The sequence below is a fragment of the Melospiza georgiana genome, chromosome 18, assembly GCF_028018845.1.
Source record: "Melospiza georgiana isolate bMelGeo1 chromosome 18, bMelGeo1.pri, whole genome shotgun sequence".
In the NCBI taxonomy this organism is placed as follows: domain Eukaryota; kingdom Metazoa; phylum Chordata; class Aves; order Passeriformes; family Passerellidae; genus Melospiza; species Melospiza georgiana.
In genome coordinates, this window is record NC_080447.1 from 10,290,517 (window position 1) to 10,314,208 (window position 23,692).

Here is a 23,692-nt window from a genome sequence, read left to right on the forward strand (position 1 = left end):
TATCCTTAGTTACATTCTGTGAATCAAAATTGAAACTTCCCTAACCCAATTCATACGATCCCTACAAACCCAATCAATATCAATATGATTAGTCACACTGCAGAACTTCAGAGTTCCACGTAAAAGTAATTTTTTTTCCTGAGACACAACTGTACTGTTCAAAACAATTTGACTCCAGAAGCCAGGGGAAAATATTTACTTGTTCTTGAGCTTTCTGTCTAATTGGGACTCAGCATTTAAGGAGTTTACCATTCCTGTTAGTCTAAATTTATTTTAGAAGAGGATAGGAAGCCACCTGATGTTTAGGAGCATATTTTTAGTGCTTTGCAAAGCCTTAAATATGCAATCTGCAACCAAAAAATTAAGTACACACATCAAAACACAATTTTAAAAATCACATTCTCCCTTGCATAAAATGATTCAGACTAGAGACTGGAGCAGTTAATGATGGAAGCAGTGTTAACTGATAGATGAAAAAGCAGCAGTACAATGAAGGTGCTAATAAAAGATCACACAGGCTGCCCACACGTTGCTTTCTGCTTCTCCTGGCCACAGTTTGGTGTGCAGCCAGTTATCCCCACGGAGAGAAAGGAGCTTTGAGCAGCTCTCTGCATAGAGCCAGACACCCACACACAGCAGCACAGGCTCCTCTCAACACCAAGGAAAGTTTCATTCCATCACCACCATTTTCTGAGGAAAAATCTACTCCTTAATCCAACTGGATATGCAGCAGAGGCACAGAAAGATATACATGGATTTTTACAAAAATGCAGCAACATTTCTGGATCAAACAGATCTTCAGCACCAGCACCTCGAGCAGTGATTAGGAAAGGCTGTTTTAATATCAGCAAACAAACACAGCAAAATCCACCAATGCTGCCTTGAAAGGTCAGGTATTAATATATCTCTTCAGAAACCTGATATGGAAAAACTTAGAAAAAAGAATCCTGCATGTCAATGATAGAGATATGATCAGGACTTACTAAAAAAAAGTTTAAAATTAATGCTTTTATACAGCATTCCTTTAGCCCTGGTCCAATCAATCTGATCCGTCAAATTACCATATTTAAAAATCAATTTATAAAGCGTGTCTATACTCCTACAGAGAAAAAGCAACCATCTGAGAAAGATGCATATTAAATCCCATAACAGCTGGGTGTACAAACAAGGCTAAAAATGAATAGTTGAGAAAAGCAGTCTAAAAATACAAATTAAAGCTCACATTAGCTAAAAAAGACACTAAGGAATCTGCTTTCAAATGTTAATCAAATATATGTAAATAGCTGCAAATATGTACTGAGACAAATCTGAAAATCTTCTTTTAATAAAAATTTAGTTTTACAGGTCTGAACTCTATTGGCTAAAGCAATCTTTTTTTATTATTATAGTTTCAACCTTAACCATCACTTTTTTACTTCCATTCTTTTCAGATCTGAGGCATTACCTAAGAAAACTCCAGCCAGTTCTCACAGAGCTGGTTTTATTTATGTCTTCTATTCCACCTCCCCAAAGGACCTCATTTTATTTGTCATTTTGGCTTGTTTATTTTATTTGCTATTAAAAGAAACAGAGCCTAATATTACAGGCACCATTTTGCATTTCAAAAACTTCTCATGGTGAACCAGCTGAAAGCATCCCCAGGCACTGCAAGGCAGGCAGGAACAGGAGGGATTCAGGGAATGTGGAGTTCTGCAGAAGGTTCGGGTGGGATGGGATGGGACAGGGCACAGGAGACTGCCCAAGTTTGGATTTCATGAGGTGACTGCAGAGGGAGCTGCTCCTCAGGGCTGGTGTTGGCTTTGTAACAGGAGAGAAGGCTGCAGACACAACTCCAATTTTCTTCCCCATCCCTGTCCAAAGTGAGGAAGAAATTCCTTAAAAATATATGTGCTGGTGACACGGTGATTTTCCTGCCATGGAAACGGTACATCTTATCCCCAAGGGAAGCTGATCTCAGTTAGCACTGGACACAGTTTTTAGGAGACAGGCTCTCCCAGTAATTCTTTCCTGTGTACAAATTGTATTAGAACAACTTCCTGAACATCCATACAACCTTCAAAGTATCAGAAAGGGGCAGACAGAGGAAATCAAGAGAAATGGAATACTGGCTAATCTAATAAGCCTTGTCATGGTGATAGAAGCTCTCAACAGAGCATGACAAGGTGGAAAATACCCACATTTCTGGGGCACTTATATTCTTCCTCAGTCAGCATCATTGCAGAAATTAAACACACAAAATCCAACATCTAAAGCCATGATGCATAGCTATCATTCAGGATGGGACCATCTCAGAGTATTTCATTTAATTAACTGCTACATCTGGATCAATTCTCTTAGCACAACAGAGCAGTTTCTGCTGTTTCCTCCCAAGTGTGAAAAAAATTATTAACAAAAGGTAACCAGCTCCACCAACAAAAAAAATGGCAATAAAAGATTTAAAAAACCCCAAATCCAAGTCTAGAGTACCAAGCTCTCATAGGCTGTGCCAATTTACTTTCCAGAGAAGCAGAGCCTGCATGACTAAAAGCCAAGTTAACTTAGAGCTGACTAGTGATTTCACAGCTAGATCAGCAGCAGCCTCAACCAGCAGAATGAGCAGAAATGGGGCTGCTTGTGTAAAAGCTCCTCCAGTCCTAATGTGGCTGAGATGAAGAAGAAAAAAGCATTGCCATGGGAAAAGCTCCAAGCTGATTCTTGGTGTCCAACTTGTGCATCCCATCACACTTTGTAACTTCCTGTGTCCTTTTCTGCCACTGTCCTAAACCCCCAACTCACCTGTGCTTCCTTCTCACAAGGATTGGCACCATCTGTCCTAATCCTGGCCCCCACACAACATGCTGATAATCTCATCCCCATCCCTCATGCTCTATTCTTTTTAGCATTATACTCATCTGTACCTTCCACCCCCTCGTAAATGCTTGCTCAGGCCTAAAAAAAACCAACCAAAAACAAACAGTGATACCATCAATCTGTGAATAGAGCTTGTTGAAGCAAAGCATATTTTTGGTATGCTCATCCTGTGCTTCCTCTTTCATCTATCTTTGGTGAAAGAGCTTACCAGAACCCAACAAACTGTTGGAAGAAATCAGTAGAAATCCTTCTTTTTTGAGGAATGGCCCATTTTAACTCAGTATTTTATAATGACAGTCACGAATCCATACCAAATTTTTTAATTAAAAAAAACCCTCAACCCCAGTAACCCCAAAAAAAAAAAACAGAAAACAAAACCCCAGAAATCTTGAGAAAACACCATTTCTTAGGACCTTAGAGAGAGAACATAGGCAGGCAAAATTCTGCATAATAAACTATTTTTAATTAGGCACTTATTTTTTTATTAGGTATTTTGATATATTTTATTTGGTATTTATTTTTATTTGGCACTAATTTTATTAGGTATTTATTTTTATTAGGCAGTTTGGTATATTTGGTTAGCCCTGGATTTATAACATATTTATCTTATGCTTTCTTCTAGTCACCTACAAAAGACAAGAACAATTTTCTTCCACCACTTGATGCGTATTTTTGGCAGCTAAGGGTTTCTGTCACTTGTTCTAAGCACTGGAGATCAGCCATGGTTAGGGACAGGAAGTAAGGTGGGGCTGGCTTTTAATGGAATTAAACTCTTGGTTGCCTCTTATCTTGTCACAGTCACACGCTTGCAGCCAAACCAGCAGCCAGATTTGCAGCCAGACAGGCTTTTCTCCCCCACATCCAGAATTCAGAGGCCATGATGAGAGAAGGAGTTAGCTGGTCCTACTCTGCAGCCTCAGCCCAGCTCTCCTAAGAGCAGATTTAGCTGGAACACTTTAAGCAGCCCACAACTTAAACAATGCCCTTGATTTCTCCTGATTGCTTCCTATGACACATTATTGCTGTGTCTTTTGCATTTTTGATAAGTCTCACATTTGTTAGAGGGACACAAATTCCTCTCAAATCTCATGGTATGGGGCAGCAGACAGAGCACTGTAATCCAATGGACCTTTCTGAACCACACACCAACAATGTAATTTCTGGCAACAGGTCTGTCTAAGTGACTTAAAGAAGGAAAACCCTTCTAGCCCAAAGTCATTGGGATTGGAAAAGAGAACTTCTGTTATCCTTCTTCTGTCCTTCCTTAGCTGCCTTGTCTCTGAAGTATTTGAAATACCCAAAAACCCACCTTCTTACTGTCCAGTGGACAAGGGCAAAGGATAACCCTGACCTTCAGAGTCTGACAGCCCCCAGATTCAAAGTGCTGAAAGTTTCAAGGACCTCGTCACCAGCACTCTGCAGTTGCCTGGCCTTACAGTAAGCAGCACTAGAGGGTTCGTGCTGCAGACAGGAAAATAGATCTGCATCACTTAGCAACCATAAGGAGAGACTTTCACAGGAAAAGGTTTTTTAAAAAAATTCTGGACTGATAAACTTCATGACTTAGGACCTTCCAGAGAAGGCATCCCAAGATTCACAGCAGATAAACTCCCTCCACATTTTATTGCTCTTCATCTAAGAATTTGATTTTCAAGGCAGTGCAGACAAACAGTACTCTATTTCCTCAAGTAAAACACACACCAGATAATATTTTATAAGTAAGAAGTTATCTTTGTGACCCATTTGCAGTGGTATTGAGAATAAACTAATCACTGCAATATTTAAATACAGGTATTTTAAAGTCTCCATAAGGGCTTTACCATACTTAAATCACCTTCTTAGAACAAAAGGCAAGTATTTACTGCTAAAAATAAGTGCATTTATCTAGATCTCACTCAAGAAAAAGAAACCATTATTATTCAGGAGAAAATATCTATAAGATGATTTTCTGTTCCAGTTTAAGAAAACACAGGCCACACAAACAGAAATTTTATTTCAGTCAAAATTACTGCAGAGGACATTAATCTCTATATTCATTTGCTATACCTCTTCTCACCTATTCCCAAAATTCAAATGTAACTTCCATATGCATTTTTGGTAGCAGCTCCACAGAGAAAGCCCCTCAGTCCATCTGCTCCAGCTCTCTCAGCCTCCAGCACAGTTACACCACTGTTCTGAGACTTCAGCCCATGCTCCTCTTCAGTTCTAGTCCTGGGCCCAATTGCATACATGTTTTTAGCACACATATATGGTCACTGTTCAGGCTTTCCTGACTGTCACCTGAATGGCCTCACAGACCTGGTACATGGATTGCAGTTCTCCAGGCAGACAAGAGAACAGCCCAAGTTATCGCACTCATAAATTAAAACAGATTTTTAACCCCAGGTATCTACAGATCTAACATTCCATCCTGCTAATGATATTAGATCATTTCACCAAAAGAACACTTTCTGAGGCTCTATATCCTCTCCCTTCCTTCCTCTTTTGCCATAAAAGCAACTCTGCTGAGGAGGGAAAGGCAAAAATTCCCCTTTTATTGCTGACATAACCATCACATAACCTTGATTCACGGTGTGAGCAAGATCAAAGATGTCAACAGTATCACCAAATTTGGTGACAAGCTTACTGCAGAGCAGCTATCACCAATATGACATAAAATGAAACTCAATTAAGACAGATTGACAATGAAGTCCCAGAAGGGAGCAAACCAGCAGCAGGGAATGAGGGTTGACATGATAACACAGTGCATTGAGTCACTAACCCAGCCAAAGCCACTGCGCTCCTGAGAGGCCTCCTGCTCCTGAGCTGAGGACTTCCCAACTTAACACACTGCACTAATACTTTTTCAATAGCTTTGTCATCAGAAACCAACCACCCACCACACCAAATGGTTTATATCACACTATTTATATTCTTCTTTTTCTCTGACTCCCTTCTCTTGGAAATCATGTTTTCTTTCCATTGAAAATCATTTCTCTGAGGTCTTTACATCCCTCCACACACATGGCCACTGCATATTTGATCCAAATCTCCAGTGTCTGAGCACACACCACAGCAATGTCCAGTCCTCCTGTTCAACTTGACCCAGCAGCACAGAGCCAGCTGCCATGCAGCTCCTTCCCTTGCTCACTGACCCATCACTGCACATTCCCAGGTTAGTGGAGCTCCTTTTCTATGGATCACTGATTCAGCCTTACACATTCCCAGCACTTGGTGCCCACTCTGTGACCCAATAAAATAACACCATCCCCTTTTTCCATCTCTGAACTCCTCAGTATTCTGCTCCTTGCAGGGATCTGCAGTACCAGAAATGCAATCACCTACTGCTCCCTGCTAAACAACAACAACTAATTCAAACTATTTGAACTACAATTTTAATAATAACTGATTTAGAATTAATCTTTTTACCCCATTTCCTCCCCCTCATCCCAGAAATAATCAGAGAACAGTAGGACATGCACAAGACACAGCAGCAACAGATAAAACCCGAATCTGGCAGCTTCCCTACAGCAGAGTCCAGGTCAGTTAAAACAGCTTTCCCTTTCACACACACATCATCCTCTCTGCAACAAACCTACCCATTTTTCCAGCAGTCCTATCCACCTGAGCAATAATTTCTACTTACTCTGGTCTGAGTATCCCCAAAGCCTTGATGAATGAAAACCCCACAAACGGCAAATCTTCCCCCGAGAATCCTGCTGGGTTCAACTGGCGCGTAGAGGATAAAACCCGCGAATTCTTCTCTGGTTCATCAAAATTTGAGGTGTCATCATCAGACTTGAGAGTAGGAACGAAGGGGGGAGGAGCTGGTGGAAAAAAAGCAAGAAGAAAAGATAAAATTCAGCTACAGTTCACTCTGCAACAGTCCCACTCATTCAGTGCTTGCAATGGCACTGCAGCTCCTGCTTTTAATCTTGCTAACACAAGCAGACTGAGCTGCTGCTCTCAAAGCGTATTACAGCAACAAGAGATTAACCCCTGAGCTGCCAACATGGCTACCACTCTGCAGGCACAGCATCTCCCACACTGATCAAACTGAGATTTAGCTTGGGCATTAGAGATTCTGGGTTTGGGTTTTTTTCAGGTGAGGATGTTGGGGTTTTTTAACACATAAATAATAAAATCAAAGCACCAGGCTAAGAAAATCATTACTGTAATATAGCCAGCAGCCTGTCAATTCTGATTCATCTTGAAAAGGAAAATGTCTCCAACCTGTCCAATTAGTGACACTACCTGAGAAAGAAGCCTGATCTTGTGCTAGTCAGCTAAGGGATATATCTTACCCTTTAACACTAACAAGAATCTTCCCAGCATGGGTTTCTAATCAACAGCAAACTGGTCTTTCTCCTGGAAGGTTCTAATAAACTATAGCTACTAAAAGCTCAGTGGTCTGTAGGAAAAGAAGATTGATTTTATTTCTCTAAACGAGCTTGCTTAAGATGTGGAACTCTTGCCGGGACACCACTGCAGTCTGGCTCTGATACAATCAGCTCTGAAGAGAGGTATAAATAGCAGGAATTACAATGTATTTCTTACTATAATTTCTAAATTGGTACCACTTAACTTGCTAAGCAGTTGTTTTAATTTCAGATGATTTTCTCGTGCTTGCTTCAGTTTAATTAACCTAAGGAACAAAAGGACAAGTTCTTCTCGGTGCTGTGCAGCACCCGAGCTACCTGCTGGCTTGGCTACGTGTGGGAAAGGAATGAATGCAGAAGCCCTGCTGTGCAATCCCTACCTCATTAAATCACATTTCCTAACATTTATTTATTTAATTTCATCACTCAGCTCCCCACTCACTGCAACTCTGAGCTCAGCAAAGGGGAGACAGCTCCTCAGCCCGCAGCTAGAACAGCCCATTGTCACCAGCTGATGGAAGTGGAGTGTGCTAAAACCGTTACCATGGATCCAGTATGGATCTCCCGTAGCTGAAGGGCTGCTGAGGATTGAAGGGCTGGGAACAAACATTCCAACCCCTGCAGTGCAGGCTCCCTGCTCCCGAGCCGGCGTTAACCCTACCTGCCTGCGGCGTGACAGCCGCTGCCGCCCGTCAGTGGCAGGGGCACCGCGAGTCACGGCTGGAGGCTCTGGCTCCCTCTAGGCTGCCAAAGCCTTCACTGCCCGCCTTTAACTCTCCATTCCTCGCTGGAACTATCCACCAGACCAGCGTTAATAGACAAAAAAATAAAAAATTAAAAATAAAGAATCTGTCTCCGTCAAGTGCCAAATCCCAAGTACAGGCGCGGGCTTTGGTAGCAGCTCCCTGAAGAGCCATCCTGACGCTGCTCCCAAGCAGGGAAGTGAGAAGAAATTCCATGAAACAGATGCTGCTCGTGTACTGTAGCTCCAAGTGCATTAGAATGAGATAAATGGGGAAAATACACTAATTAAATAGGTTCTGTAGTAAGCAGTTTCAGCCTACTGGAACTTACAAGCTCCAGAACATTTAAAATGTATGTCAGTATCACAGATTTATTAATTTCTTCTCTTTAATTGGTCATAATAAAAAATATAACATAATGCTGATACTTATGCAACATAAACATAATTTTGAAATATAGATTGTTGATTGGAATATGTTTCCTTTAAAAAAAAATCACTTAATATCAGGATAATGTCCAGCTACTCTTACATTTGTTCTTAATGATTAAAAACAGATAAGTAACAGAAAACAATTTGTAAATTAATTGCAAATACAAGCCTAACGTTGTAGTTAATTCACAGCAGAGAAGGATCAGTTCAGGATCAGTATTCTTTAGTTTCAGGACCTTTGCTGAAAGAACTCTGCACTTTCTCTCACAGAAGGGTTGCTGTGGGATTTTTAACACTGTTTTTGAAGGCAGACACTGTCTATGAGGTAAAGTAATAGAGAAAACAGCAAACTCTTCACTTCATCTGCAAAAATCTAGAACATTTTTAAAGAGATAGCAAAACCCAACTTAGCTGCCTTTTTATAAGGGTACAAGCACCCTATTCTGTCCTCCCCAGAGCCTGCCAGATATAACTTCATCTCTGAAAGAGACACCTAAAGTCTTACTTCCCTCCAGAAATCAGCAAAGAAGATCTTAAGAGTCATCTTCAAGGTCTTGTAATTAAAAACAAAGTTGTCCCTCTTACCAACAATAAGAATTGCTACTCAAACCCCATGCATAAAAAAAAATATCATTTAACTATGCATGCACATAAAAAGATGAAAAAGCACTCAGTGGGGGAACAATGGATGCACAAAGATAAAACTGAATGTGAGACAGAGCAAACCTTTGGGGCTGGTGGAAACTAGTTTAAAGAGCATAATGTTTTACACTACAGCTTCCTCTGATGTTTAATAAAATATGAGAACAAAGAAGAGAAATTGTGAATACTAGATTAAAAAATAATGAAACAATCCTTTGCCCTCTATTTTGCATTCACTAAAAACCATGACTAACAGTCCAAAATCTCTGCAACTCTGCAGTATAACTTTGTTACAATATTTGTATCAAGAAGTAGTAGCAACTAAAGAGAAAACTTGGAACAGTCATTTGACAAAAACACCTCTAGATGTTAAGTGGTTCTGAACTTGTCAACAGTGGCTGAAAATGGGAAGCAGAACTTCTGAAGAAGTTTCAGCTGTTGGACAAAAATATCACTTATGGGTAAGAGGGAATAACTTAGAAAAAAAAAAGCTAGATCCACTCTGTCTGATGTTGCTAATTATATGGTAGCTTCCTCATAGATTTTTTATTCTTTAGACTAAGGAGTCCTTTATCGGATGTCCAAATTAACACAGAAAAAACAGAGTAGTCTTGTAAAATCAAGCTAAAACAGACAAGCAATTTTGTTCTCAAGAGTGGGTCACACCATGGCATAATGTCTAGCTAAGTTATTATTTCTTGCTTAAAATCAGAAAGCTGTCACACAACCATAGCAATTTCAGAACAAGATGAAGACTGGTGAATGCAAATACATTGATGTGCTTATCAGTTTCCTCTTTAAAGGAAAGGATCCTTCAGCAGAGGTCAAGAGAAGCCTCTGAGAAATAAATGTGAGCACCAAGCCATCACATCTGACAAGGTGACAAATTTGCACTTTTCTCAGGCTCACCCCAAAGTATTACTCAAGAATCAGTAAACCCAGTGCTTCTACTCTCACAAACTGGTTGGGTACAAAGAGCTCCTTTTGTCCCCGACACGTTACAACAACGTACATGTTCTGTTTACCATTTAAAGTATCTTGTGGAGAACTGCATGTTTTAAAAAAGCCAATTCCTTGCCTAGATACATCCCCACTTGTGGAAGGATGTAACCCTCTTCCATCTGTTCCAAAGAATGACTTTCAGAGGAAAAGGGGGTGTTGTAGGTTGCTAAGTTTAAGGGAAAAAAAAAAAAAAGAAAAAGAAAAAAGGAAAAAGAAAAAAGGAAAAATCCAAAACCACCACACATACTCCAGTACTTTAATCAGTTTATAATTAAGATTAGATAAAGTGTCTCTTATGGAAAAAAGCCTTTTTTTTTAAACTCTGCCTCAGTGTGTGTATTTATGACTGGTACAAAGAACATTGCCTTAACCAGGTCTTTCCATCCTTTCAAAATATTTTCATGCAAATTCAGAAAAGAGAGACTGCATTTCCCCTGGGACAGTGAAAGACTCAACTGAAATAGGAAACTTAAAGGCAATACAGAATGTTTCTTAAGGATAAAAATGTGTCTCTTCTTGATCTACAAGGTGATCTATAAATGCTTTCTGAGGAAAAGCATCCACACAGCCTTTTTAAATAGGTTAGGCATTCCTCTTCCTCAGGCTCTAACAGACCTATTTGAGAAAGTGTTATGAAAGAAAAAATAGACAATCCCAATGATGAAACTAAAGGAAATTTTTGCTAAGACTACTTATAAAAAACGCACTGTGCTTGTTCTAACCTATCATTACAATATTATCTTAACACCTTTAGTGTTTTGTCAAGACAATGATCCAACACATACATTTCTATTAATAAAAGTGATTTCCAACCTGCAGTGCAAGTGATCTCCACTTCAAGAAACAAGTCAACACATTTTTCTGAAGACAAGAATTCAAATGAAACACTACAATGTGTAACTGTTAACATCCTGAATGACAACATGGTGTTCATAAGGAGAAGTGTCTTGGATTTTTGAATAATGAGATTTGGGTCCTGCCTCTTTAACAGCAGAAAACAGTTTAAAAATCAGTCTTTAATACTTTCTCGAGTTCTTCTGTTTGCACAAGACAATAACTCTTGTCTTTTCATATATATAGTTTCCATGTGCAAACCCAAATATGCCATTCCATTTTCAAGACCTCTTGGATTGTAATTACAAAGCAATTCTTAAAATGAAAGGCTCTTTATGCTGATACAGATCAAAGTTTTCTGACCATCTCCCAGCTAGACTTCAGCAAGCAGATTTTTGATTCCAAATTAAAAAGCTGATGCAGTTTATGGATGTCAAATAACAAAAGACAACCAAAAACTCCCAAAATTATACAGAATGCAGCCTTGTTGCTGATAACTCAAGTATGTCATTCCCACATTCTCTACCTCTGATTTTAGATACTTCTTAGGTACTCAAATGGTTCTGTTATCAACTTTCTAGTGAAATACCTGATCATTTAGCTGAAACAGAAATATGCTTATTTCAGGTAAATAAATTCCAAAATACTTTCAGAAAATTCTTCAGTGAGTGAACAAAAACTTTTGAAAGTTTTAGTTTATTTTATTTTTGGGGAGGAAGTGCAATGGTATCTGTTTGCAGGTGGGTTTTTTAAATAAGCTTTAGAAGTCATTAAATAGCAGAAAAAAAGGCAGAGAGCAACAGAGACCAGAATTTCTGTGTGTTTCAGTATAATACTCCAACAAAGGAGAAAAATCACCTGTTGAGACAAATTCAGATAAACCTGACTTTAGGTTTAATTGTTTGATTCTGTTTCTGTAACTTAAGAGCTGCTTTTACAAATACATTACTTGGACCTCAGGAAGTTGGGAGCTTTTTTTGGAGGCAATGATCTTTTGGAAACAGGTTTACTAAAAAGTCAAGTGTTTCATAGGTTACCATAACAACAAAGTGTAACACTGAAAAGCCCCTTAATGACACATTCTTAACCATAATCTGTGTATTAAGAATGGCTATCCTGGAGCTCTCAGCATGATAATTAAAAACCTGCAAGGCAAAGGTACCAATTTTTTTCCCTACCTTTCTCAGCCTGAAATAGAAATTACATCACTGCCCTTATAGACTATAGGAAAGTCTGACTATATTGACACAGAATTTGTCCAACAATTGTGGATCAGAGTCACTTCAGTTGGGTTTAGGATCACCCAGCCCCAACACTCCATAACCTTAAAGTCTTTCACCAGATTAACTTGGGGTAGTGAGATTCTTTAATGTAAATCTAAATCCTATGACCTCTTCCACCACCCATCTTCTCAAGCTGCCATTTCTCCAGCTAAACACCTCTATCAGCAGAGGTCAAGATTAGAAAGAAACCTTTAGCTTTTAGATAGCTCAGGTCAAACCTGACCCAGGTTTTGAACAGAATGACAGAAAGACTGCTCAGAAAAATCAGCACAGGGAGAACCACTACTGAGAGCAAAGCAATAGGTGATACATTGAATCTGCTGCTTGAAGCACAGACACTGCTGTGTTTTGTGCTAGTTACAGTGGGGGTTTATCAAGTATGAGGTATAACAACAAAATGAGGGGTCAAAACTGCATGAAACCTCCCAGTAGGTAGGTGTGGATATTACAGGGAATGATGATGCAATCTGCTGGCCAGCTGCAGACAGAAATGGGATTTTTTTAAATCCCAAATGATTATTCCAACATTATAACCACACCAGGGCTGCCTAGTGGCTTGTCCATCAGCATCACTGCTGTCACACAAATTGGCAAAACGTTCCATTAACTCCTGCAGCTGTGTGAATACTAGACAGGCAATTGCCAAGGAAACACCAGAACATATGCTCACATGTCATTCTCCTCTCTATATCTGAGGCAACATGATATAAATGCAACACTAAATTCAGGAACAGAAACTGGTGGCTGAGGCAGGGCTCTAGGGAGAGAAGGCAGAGAGCACTGGGAAATGTATGCTAAAGTGATGAAAAGGGCTGCAGGCTCAATGGCTCTCAAAGGGCAGAAACAATGGAATTTAACAGAACAGCAGCTCCACAAGTTCAAAATTAATGAATCGACAGAAAAGTGAGCAAACAGTCTGTGGAGCTGACAGCTGAAGTGCTGAGATAGTCATCAAAAGGAGAAGCACTGGCTTAGCAATTTATCATGGAAAATGGAGCAGAATCATTCCCTTACAGCATATTTGACAAAAAACATAAGGCAGACATGTTGCTCGCCCAGATAATCTTACAGTCCAAATAATTTAAAATACTCTCCAACACAATCAGATCCCCATACAGAGATCACTGATGAACTGTGAAGTATTTGCTTTTGCCATGGAGCTGGTGCCTCAGTACTTCCAAATACCAAATTCCATTGCTTGCATAGTATTATAAACAGTTTTCTGCATAGAGAATTATCTGGTTCACTGGTTTTATTCTATTCCTGGTTGAATGAACAGATTTTTCACCAAAAAAAAAGCAGTAATACATTATCCCCATTGACTTTGACAAAAAGCTGCAATGGCCCCTATGGCCACAGACATTTCATCACCTACTGGAACTACAAAAAACAAACCAACCCTAAGTAAAGTTGGTTCACAAGTTACAAAAGAGAAATCTGAAGATACAACAACAACAACAAGAAAAGATGAAGCCAAAATTTAGCAAACTGAAGTGGGAAAGGCCTGAAAAAAAATACTGATGCCTTTTAATCTGAAGAAGGAGATGGAAAGGACCATTTTGATTTTCCAGTCTAGCGCCTGCAGTAATATGGCAATTGCATCAGGAATTCATGTGGAGTTTAATAAAACATCCTCTACCTTACAATTTTTACCTGAGATGTTAACATGGCCTTTGTAAAAACCAAAATGAGCTGTTTTGTTAAAAACACCTGCTCCAGAAACCAGTCCTGTTTCATTAGGAATAATTCAGATCAAACACTCTTTAATACTCATTGTATAAATTTTCCCAGTACCAAAAAACCCAAAAATTGTTTCTAAAAGCAATTTTATTCTACTTACAATTACGGATATTGTTCCAGTCAATTTTAGAAAAAAATGGATGGCAGCAGAGATCCTCATAACCCAGCCTTTCCTTCTGCCCACAGAGCAGGCTCTGGATCAGGTCAAGAAAGTCACTGCTAACTTTCACATCCTCTGGGAACTTCAGAAATCTCTGCATTAGAAAGAAATGGATTTCTGCTCAGTAGGAAAACAGGCTCAGAACAGGAAGATTAAGTTTCATTATTCTGAGATATGTCAGGTACAAAGGATGAATATTTATAGCACACAAATAAAAGCATGGTGCATTTTATCCAAGTAGGCTTTTATATGCATTTACTGCAGTAAAGATAAGAACACAGGAACAACCATTCCCACCCAGGCAAATGGTATCCCAGGTCAGCACCTTATGCTGAACAATGGCCAATAGCACACACAAATGGAAGAATAAAACAAGACATTTCCCCAGAAAATTCTCACAAACCTCCAAAGGGTGGGTCATAGCATTTTTTGAATTGGGAATGATGACACCTGTTACAAAAAATAACTTGACACCTATAATACCTATATAAATACAGCACAGTGCATATATTCCAGATATTTTGTGACAAAGTAAGAGACATCCATAAACTTTTGTGCAAAGCTGAGAAAAACAGCCTTTTTACTTGAGAACAGGGAAAGAGATCTCTCTACCTGGAAGTTCATGATGTTATTGAAAGTCTTTGCTGAAGTGCCCTCAGTGAAGGGAGACCTCCCATAGATCATTTCATAGGCAATGACTCCAAGGGACCACCAGTCACACTCAGGGCCATAGGAGGCTTTGCCATCCCCTCCCAGCCCTGTCAGCATCTCTGGTGCCATGTAGTCAGGTGTGCCCACAGGGAGCCTGGCATTTACCTGGGAGCAAAGATAAACCAAGTGAAATTACAGCACTTTCTGTTCAATGGCATCTTGGTAATAAAACAAAGGTTTTCTTTTTTGCCCCCACTCTTTTTTTATTTTTTAAAAAAGACATAATTTTCAGCCCTCCATGTGAATTTTAAGAAAGTAATTTTAAGCAAAGCTGTTTAGCAAATAAGCACCAGGTTAAGAAAACTGCTGGTAACCAAAGGGATTTGTTTGATATATTTGATATAAAGAGTCAAATTATCAGAGCTAATTGTTACTATAAAATACAAACTGCTAAAGTAGAAAAGTAGCATCCCAAAAAGCACAGAAATACTAAACTGGTGTTTGTTTTAACTCTGTTTCAACTAGTATTAACAGGGACATCATAGCTGAAATTTCAAAAATGGTCATGTTCAGACAGAACTATTTCCTGTCCTCATTACATTCCCTGTCATCCTTTTTACCTAGTGTTCATGATCAGCAAAGTACTAATATTTGAATTTCTGGACTGCTTAGAAAAGGTAATTCAGGAGCCAATGCTACAATCATTTTTGTAGTGAGTGGCATAAAGAATGAAACAAAACAGCAGGCAGGCTAACACAAAAAGCTATGAGTGACTGAAGAGATAGTGTGAACAAAAAGTTTCAAAGGAAAATGCAATGCAGAGAAGCACTGAAAATGTAAGAGTAGGGAAAAACAGGATATTAAGAATCACATTACAAAGAAAATGTTATGGAAAAATAAAAACTGTAAAACAAGACAGAAATATGGTACAGAACTTCATGTTCTCACTTAGACACATTTAAATTTTAAAAATTTTCAGTGGAAGTTGTGTGCAGTTACCAAAACTTACAAGCAACTTATAAAAAACTCCACTGATTTAGATTTGATGCAGTACTTTGTGGTGAGTGAAGCCCAGAATATTTAAATGTGACTCATTTTGATCAAGAGCTCCCCAGTCTTCAAAGTTATGTGAACTTGGTTACAACAGGCACGATTTTCATTCCAACTATGAATCCATGTCCCCTTTAAACACAGCATTGAACAGCTGTAAGAACTTGTAGAAATATGATTTTGTGCCCAGTGCAGCACCATGAGAAAGGTAAAGGTAAGTCTGCTTTCTTGTCTATTAATATTTTAATAAGTAAATATGTATTTGCTGAGGGCTGAACAAGATACTTGAGCTCATGCTTGAAATGCCATTCACAAATGGAAAAATACAATTGTGAATAGATTCCATAGTAGACAAGAAAGGCAGAAGAGAGAAGAGCAAGGCGTAATCAAAGAACAGATACTGAGTTAGTTTTCCCTTTTCAACTGGACTATCCAAACAAGGCACAGACAAAGTTGAAATCCACATTATTACCGTTTTGTTTACTGTCATTTTGGCAGCTGACCCAAAATCCACCAGTTTAATGTGTCCTGTTCTGTCAATAAGAACATTCTCTGGTTTGATGTCCCTGTAAGCCAGAAGAAAGCAATCAGAACCTTTCCAGACCATTCCCTACTGGCACACCCAGATAACAGGATATCCCTATTCAGCTATACTCAACCAAATGCATAAAGCCTTTCAAGTGGGAGTCTTTCCAAAAATTCCCTGTTTCCAAGCAAATATGGAAGAATTACAGCTCCCCTTATTTCATGGAAGGTTAATAACTATTGACAGCAGATGAAAAGATAAGGTGATTTTGCATCTTGACCACATTGTAACTGACTCACAGTCAAGTACTTTGTAGTTTTCTTCCCAAATTCCCTCAGAACTTATTCTTCACATCTTCCAAATTCAGCCAGTGACCTTGCATTAGAAAGCCACAGCCCATGCTCTAAGTGCAGCCACTACAAGCTCTTGGAACATAATATCCATCCACACCCTCAGAATGGAATATTTTTTTTAAATACCATTATGATTTGGAAATGCACACAGTAACTGTCTCCAAGCCCTGAGAGAAAACTCTGTGATATTTAACTACTCCAACATCCTATACTGCCCTGTTCACCAATCAGCACACAACCATTTTTAACAATTACATTAATTCCCCATAGGATTTGGTGCCAAAAGCAGCAATCCATGGAAAATATTTAAATTTTTTATAGGGCAACATTAAGGCTTCTTTTTACTGAGCCTCCAGAAAAATATATGTAACAATCCTTTCTTGATATTGGTCTGAACTTTACATCAAAGTCAATGCCCTGAGCTACAATTATAGTTGGGAGTCTGATTAATTTTCTAATTTTGTCCTCTGACACAGCATGTGAAATACTGAAAGAGGACAGGATACAGAAGCACCCAAAGGAACCCTGACATACCGGTGGACATAACCCATCTGATGGACACTGTGAATGGCCAAAACCAACTCTGCAAGGTAGAACTGCACCATGCTCTCATCCAGCTGGTCCTCATATCTGTTTAAGAGTGACAGCAAGTCCCCTCCAGGCTGATACTCCATAACCTGCATACAATTTTAAAGGAATAGATATACAAGATATTCCATTCAACTCCCCAGTATGACACTGGGCATATATCAAACAGTGCAGGAAAATTTACAGAAAACAAGCACATTTCAACGATCACATTATTCTTTAAAATAAACCAACAACAATGGTGTTCAGTAGAGGAGAAAATCAAAAACTAGGCATTACCAAGTAGAGATTTTTCTTGTCTTGAAATGCATACTGTAATTGTGGAATCCATGGACTGGTGCTCTGAGCTAATATGCTGCGTTCTTCCTCAAAAAATGACACCTACCAAAAAAGTGTTCAGTTACATCATGATGAGAGGGAGTGAGAATACATTATAATCCCCTAGTTTTAGAAAAACTTGGCACACATCACAAAAAAATTACACAGAAATCATTAAGTGCTGTTTCCTGAGCAAGTGCCATGTGAGGGTAGCACCATACTTTGCTTTCTTGTCAATCTGGGCCCAAAAAGGGTAATTTTAGTCGGGCTCCATTTCTCCTAGCCACAAACAATGCTGAGGGATATCAGGAGCAACCTTGGTGCACCATGTATTGGGAACAACTGATGCAGATATTGTATAAATTCATGAGGTCTCTCATGGAGTATCTCTGTCCTACTTGTCATCTCATGTCAGCAAAGATTAACTTCTGTTTCTCACCAAACTATGAGAACAACCTCCATTATCCCTTTTTTAAGTTTCCAAGTAACACATTCCTCAAGCTAGCGAGAGGCTCTCCATAAAAATCCAGTCACCACAGTTTGCCTTCACACCCACTCCTGACATTCTACTTTGCTCTTTAAAATTAAAAAAAAAAAAAAAACTTAATGAATAGATTGTCTGAAAATTCAAACCATCTTCAACAAGATCAATACTGATTCAGTGTTTTCATAATCTGTTTTTCTTTTCTGATAATTACATGGGAAGCTCTTTACAACAAGGGCCATGTTTTGGCACCTGAGGATGGCACCTCATCCAACAGACCCACAGACTGTCACAATGGCTTTTAAACACAGCAAAACTACACACAAATTTATTGCTTCACTCAAATGCAGGATGAACTTTCTCAAGATATATTTTTAACTCAGTTCTAATTATAGTGACATAAAGGAAGTGTTCAACAAATTGCAATTTATCCTCCTAGACTCATCAGAGAAAAATATACATACGTGCTCCTGTGCCAGCAAGGACTCCTTGCTCATCACCTTCATGGCATAGACATCACCAGTGACTTTCTCCCTCACTACTTTGACATCTGCAAAGTGACCACAGCCAACCACACTCTTTACTTCAAAGTCCTTCACACTGGGTTGCAGTTCCTTTAGTTCAGCGACAGCCTCTGCATCTATAAAAATAAAATACTTGTTTTTACATTTGGCAACTGGCATTTCATAAAAAAGAGACAACATAGAAACTGGGGAATAAAATTTAAAAAGCTCCAGTAAACCAAAACCAAAAAAAAATCCCAACATTTCAGTTCCAGATTCTCGAGAAATGTTAAATCTTTCCAGAATATGCTTCTTAAAAATAACAGCATGCATCAGAACTAGAAAAAGACTGTATCAATGCAGAGTTAAGTCTGAAATATGGTACATACAAAAGGATCAGGAAATGTTAAGACAGTTCCCATGGCAACCATAATTCTGTCCCATTCATAACATCAGAGCCTGAGAAGCTCTTTGGTTCCTAATTTCTTTCCAGCCATCCTTTATCAATACAAAGTATATTCTCTAAACATGAGGGCTTTACCCAGCAAGTTCCAGTCCAGGGGCAGGGTTTGCTCCTCTGCCTGAGGGAGGCACCAGTCTATTGTCTAACAACCAACCAGAGGCATTTACTGCAGATATTCAGCTCAAGTTTCCCACTGACTAGTTCCAGCCAGCATGCACTGTGATTATCAGTCACTCACAGGAGATTGTTCTAAAAATTCTTCAAACTAGCAGAAAATTTCTGTCTGCTAATAATACTACAAATCATTGGGTGGAATTATAATGGGGGACACAAGGTGTTACTTGAAGTCCAATGTGTTTCTGCTACATCTTAATGGAAAAATTGATGGAAATTTTCTTTGCTCTTCCTCAAAAGGATTCTGGGCACATTATCAATAAAATATTTACACCTTTAGGACCTGCATTTCTGAAGCACAGAAATACTTCTTTACAAGTTACACATGCAGAACTTTGGTAACACATGGAATCCAAAAGGTATTTTGAAAGAGCCAGAGATTACCAAGTTTCTCTCTCAAATCTTTTTTTCTCTCAGAGTCACCACCCTGCTCTAAACTTCTGACATCCTTCTGTGGTGCACACTCAGAGCTTTGCTGTAGCCAGTACTCACTTTCCAAGAAAGCACCTCTTCAAATATAAATACAGTACAGACTAAGAAGGAGGCACATTTGAGTCACAGCACTTCAAAAGCCACTTGCATTTGATCTTCTTGGACCTGAACAAATCCTTACCAAGATTGCCAAGATCCCCTTTGCAGAGTTGAGTCTGCCAACAAAGAATCAGATGCTCAAAGTCCTGGGTTACAATCAAAGCAACTAAAGCATTACTCTAACATCCAGATTCTTAAGAACTGTTGTATAAAGTGACACCTGAAAATTAGTGTAAACAAACTTACACTTCTTGACAAAGTTGCCAACATGTTTAATTTTCATTAAAGCAGGGTTTCTGCATTCTTCAAAAAGAACAAATAATGAATCAAGGATGCCTTCCCGGGAGAGAGGAGACATCTGCTGTTGAGTCACAAAGAGTGGCTTCCCCTGGAAAAAAAAAGCAGCAACAGCAGATGGAGTCTCAGACAACAATGAAAAGCCTCAAATCAATAACAGATGTATAGAGCAGATAATATATATCCATTTTAAAATCACTACTTCAGAAATTAGGCAAATGATACAGAAGTGTGAGGTAAATATATCAACTCACTATGTCCATCTGTCCAACAGATAGCTGTTACAGGTATTTTTCTTGTAGACAAAGCAATCCTTTAAAGTTTCAAGCAACTAAACTACCAGTCTCAAGAAAGCTGTGATTCAAATTTTAACAATCTATATCCTCCTGATGACTCTGATCTGACTGGCCTTTTCCTTGACACTGCATCATGCAGGTCTTTCCATGGTACAAACAATTGGAGAAATCAGCATCAACAGTAGCTCTGGAAGGAAAAGCTGTGGGACCTCAGATGATGAAAAAGCAGCCCCTTAGGTAAATTCATCTTGGGACAAACCCACAGCTCCTTCACTCATGAAAAAACTAAATATTACAGAAAGCAATATTCCATATTTAAGTGGAAAAATCTATCAGGTTAAAACATCAGCAGATGCACAAAACATTACAGCAGTTCCTATCCACTGAATTTTGTGCAAACCAGGTTCACCTTGAACTTCACCTAGTTACCCCAAAGAATAACACAGGCATGGTTTCAGCACCCAAACAAGCAAAGCTGTATTTTGAGATACTGGAGATCAGGACAAGAACAAAACCAGGATCAGCCTTTCCCAGGCCAGATGTCCTTCACCTGAAAGAGCAGATTTAGCCGAGACACTCGGCTGGTGATGGGCTCCATCGGTCCTGCCTCGACTGGATTTCGGGCTCCACATTTAAACTTCAACATCTTTAGAGCTTATCTCATTGAAACAAGCACCTGGAAAAGTGAACAGGGACATTCAGGAAGCACTTGGCTGGCTGACTCTAAGTAAAAAACATGCATGAGGGGGGATGTAATCTAAGTAACATCTACTTTTCCTCGGGGACAAAATTTATAAGTTTAAAGGCTGGGAGCGCCCCAGCAATAAAGTGGGGAGAAGCACAGAAGCAATTACATTGAAGAAGACCCTCCGAGACCATTCAGTGAGCGAACCCCACCGTGCCACCTTCCCTGTGGCACTCAGCACCTCGGCCAGCCTTTCCCTAAACACCTCCAGAGACAGTGACCCCATCGCCTTGCAGGGAGGGCACGGAGCCCCCCAGACCCCGGAGGTTACAGCGGGCGGACCCGGGTCCCCCTCAGAGCTGCCCCATCCCAAGCTCCGATCCCACTCAGAGCTGCCCCATCCCGAGCCCCGGGTCCCCCTCAGAGCTGCCCCATCCCAAGCTCCGATCCCACTCAGAGCTGCCCCAGCCCAAGCCCCAGGTCCCTCTCAGAGCTGCCCCACCCCGAGCCCCAGGTCCCTCTCAGAGCTGCCCCATCCCGAGCCCCGGGTCCCCCTCAGAGCTGTCCCATCCTGAACCCCATGTCCCTCTCAGACCTGCGCCATCCCAATCGCCGGGTCCCCCTCAAAGCTGCCCCATCCCAAGCCCCGGGTCCCTCTCAGAGCTGCCCCATCCCGAGCCTCGGGTCCTTCTCAGAGCTGCTCCACCCCAAGCTCCGTTCCGCCCCTCAGGGTCGACCCGTTCCCGGAGCCCCCCGGGTCCCCTCAGTCCCCGCGCGCTCCCCGCTTTTACCGCCGCCAGCGTTTGAACGGCGCGGTGGGCGTGGGGCTGCTGACGTCACTTCTGGTACCGCGGAGCGGGCCAATCGCAGGCCGGCGGGGCCGGAAGCCCTGCCTGGGTGTGGCGGCGGCCCCGTGAGGGCGGGAGCGGCCGCGGGCTCTGAGGGGACCCTGAGGGGACTCTGAGGGGACTCTGAGGGGACTCCGGTGCCGCGAGGCTTCCCCAGCTCCGGAGGGAGCACAGGCAAGCCTTCGGACACCGCTGGCGCTGCTCTGCCCTCACGGGTTTGCTCACGCTTGTCGAGTATTTCACGTCTTTTTGTTTGTTTGTTTGTTTTTGTGCCGAATCGTAAAAGGGGAAAATGACACATTCCCAGTGGTTCTGAGTGGAGCTGGCTCAGCCCTACCCTAGACGTCATAGTTGGCAGCGGCTGCTGCCAGGTAGGGCAGCCAGAGGGGAAATGGAAAGCTTTTCAGAAGCTTTAAATTTCATTCTGTAAAATGCTTGTCTGACCTTTATGACCCTTTCTGTACGGCCGTTTTATTCAGATACAGAGTGATTAACTTTAAAGTGAGGCACTGGTGAAAGGCCTCCAGCTCGGCAGCCCTGTGTCAGTGAGGCGTCAGCAGAAGGTGCAGGGGGATGCGGGATGAGCTTGTGTAAGAGGGATCCGATGGATCCGTGCGGAGATATCCGTGGGACATCGGCAGGGAGCACTGCTGAGACCTGCAGACATCACAGGGCTGCAAAACAGCCCCTTGCCGGACAGTGCCTGGGCAAGATTTAATCTGGTAACAGAAATCTACGTGGTGTGGCCCTTAAAAATAATCACGTCGTATGTTTGCTCTCTTACATTCATTTTAATGATGCTAATGCTGTTTTGGCATCTTGCTGATCAAGTAATGCACTCATGGATTTATTACAGTTGACTTCCTACAAATCATTTTACATATTTGTGCTTCCTTTCACCTCCCCCAGTCCACCCCTGGAACACTGACATATTTGTGGTGTATTTCTCATCTGAAACTTACATAGCTGGGTTCATTTCAAGTTACAAAGCCTGAAAGAGTTTTTAAAATCTAATTTATTGTCCACTACCTGCACTGCCAATTTGGTTTTGGACTCCACTCAGGACACTGTGACTGGCTGTGTCTCATCCACATCCGCATTTCCCAGGGAGATCAGCTCTTAAATAGAAATGCAGTAAAGAGCTTCCTGTGCATGAACTGGGCAATTGCCATGGTCGTGCATTTTAGTAAAATGCCACATCCTCCCCTGATATTGGAGCCCTGCCATGTCTAAAGGTGCTCTACCCTAGATTTTGAACAAGTCTGCCATCCAAACTAAGAGAACTTCAGGCTCCTCTATCCAGCCTGTCTCCTCAGCAAGTATCATTAACCTGCTCTGTTTTAATTGCCAGAATTACTGTTAAATATCCCCACTGTTTCTAATTCCTCTGGGGATATCACCATATCTGCACATCAGTTTGGATTTAAAAAATGGGGGCAGCAGAAGACCTGGGTTGTCCTACACACTGGGACAGGAGATGGCTCATAAAGGGTCCCATCTCATGTACATGAATGCTCCCCTTTCCCTTCAGAACATGAACACTGGCTCTGGTGTCCCACACAATATCCCAAATTTCACCAGCCAGGTGAGCTGCTTGGCTGGACCACAGGCCTCTCTCAGCTCCCCAACAGGTTCAGCAATAGCTTCGGTTTACTGATTCACAGTAAATTAATTTATAATTATTTTTTCCAAATAAAGATTTTTTTTTTTTTAGTGTTTGCAAGCAAAGAAGCTGGCTCTTAAAACCCTTTGGGACAGACACAGTTTTCCTCATCATTTAGATGAGGACTCAAGTTAGATTAGTTCCCTTTAAGAAAGCCTTTAAATGCATATTTTGCTAGAAGCAGCCCTGTGATTCAAGATCACATACTGTTTTTTTCCT

The 23,692-nt window shown here is 40.7% G+C and overlaps 1 protein-coding gene across 2 annotated transcripts in view; it reads right to left on the minus strand.

Annotated features, from left to right (window-relative positions):
• The window catches only part of CIT (citron rho-interacting serine/threonine kinase), a 68,068-nt gene extending 47,145 nt beyond the window's left edge, over window positions 1-20,923 (minus strand). The window contains exons 1-9 of one of the 2 annotated variants that reach the window (XM_058037281.1): window positions 20,828-20,923; window positions 19,931-20,072; window positions 18,478-18,653; window positions 17,491-17,592; window positions 17,158-17,300; window positions 16,217-16,310; window positions 14,656-14,859; window positions 13,984-14,137; window positions 6,476-6,656 (exon numbers count right to left, since the gene is read on the minus strand). In XM_058037281.1, the coding sequence (XP_057893264.1) occupies window positions 6,476-6,656; window positions 13,984-14,137; window positions 14,656-14,859; window positions 16,217-16,310; window positions 17,158-17,300; window positions 17,491-17,592; window positions 18,478-18,653; window positions 19,931-20,072; window positions 20,828-20,923 (1,292 nt within the window). Of the gene's footprint in view, window positions 1-6,475; window positions 6,682-13,983; window positions 14,138-14,655; window positions 14,860-16,216; window positions 16,311-17,157; window positions 17,301-17,490; window positions 17,593-18,477; window positions 18,654-19,930; window positions 20,073-20,827 lie in introns of those variants that run through there. The other variant, XM_058037282.1, reaches the window with a different exon arrangement.
• Between the last annotated feature and the right edge of the window lie 2,769 nt (window positions 20,924-23,692).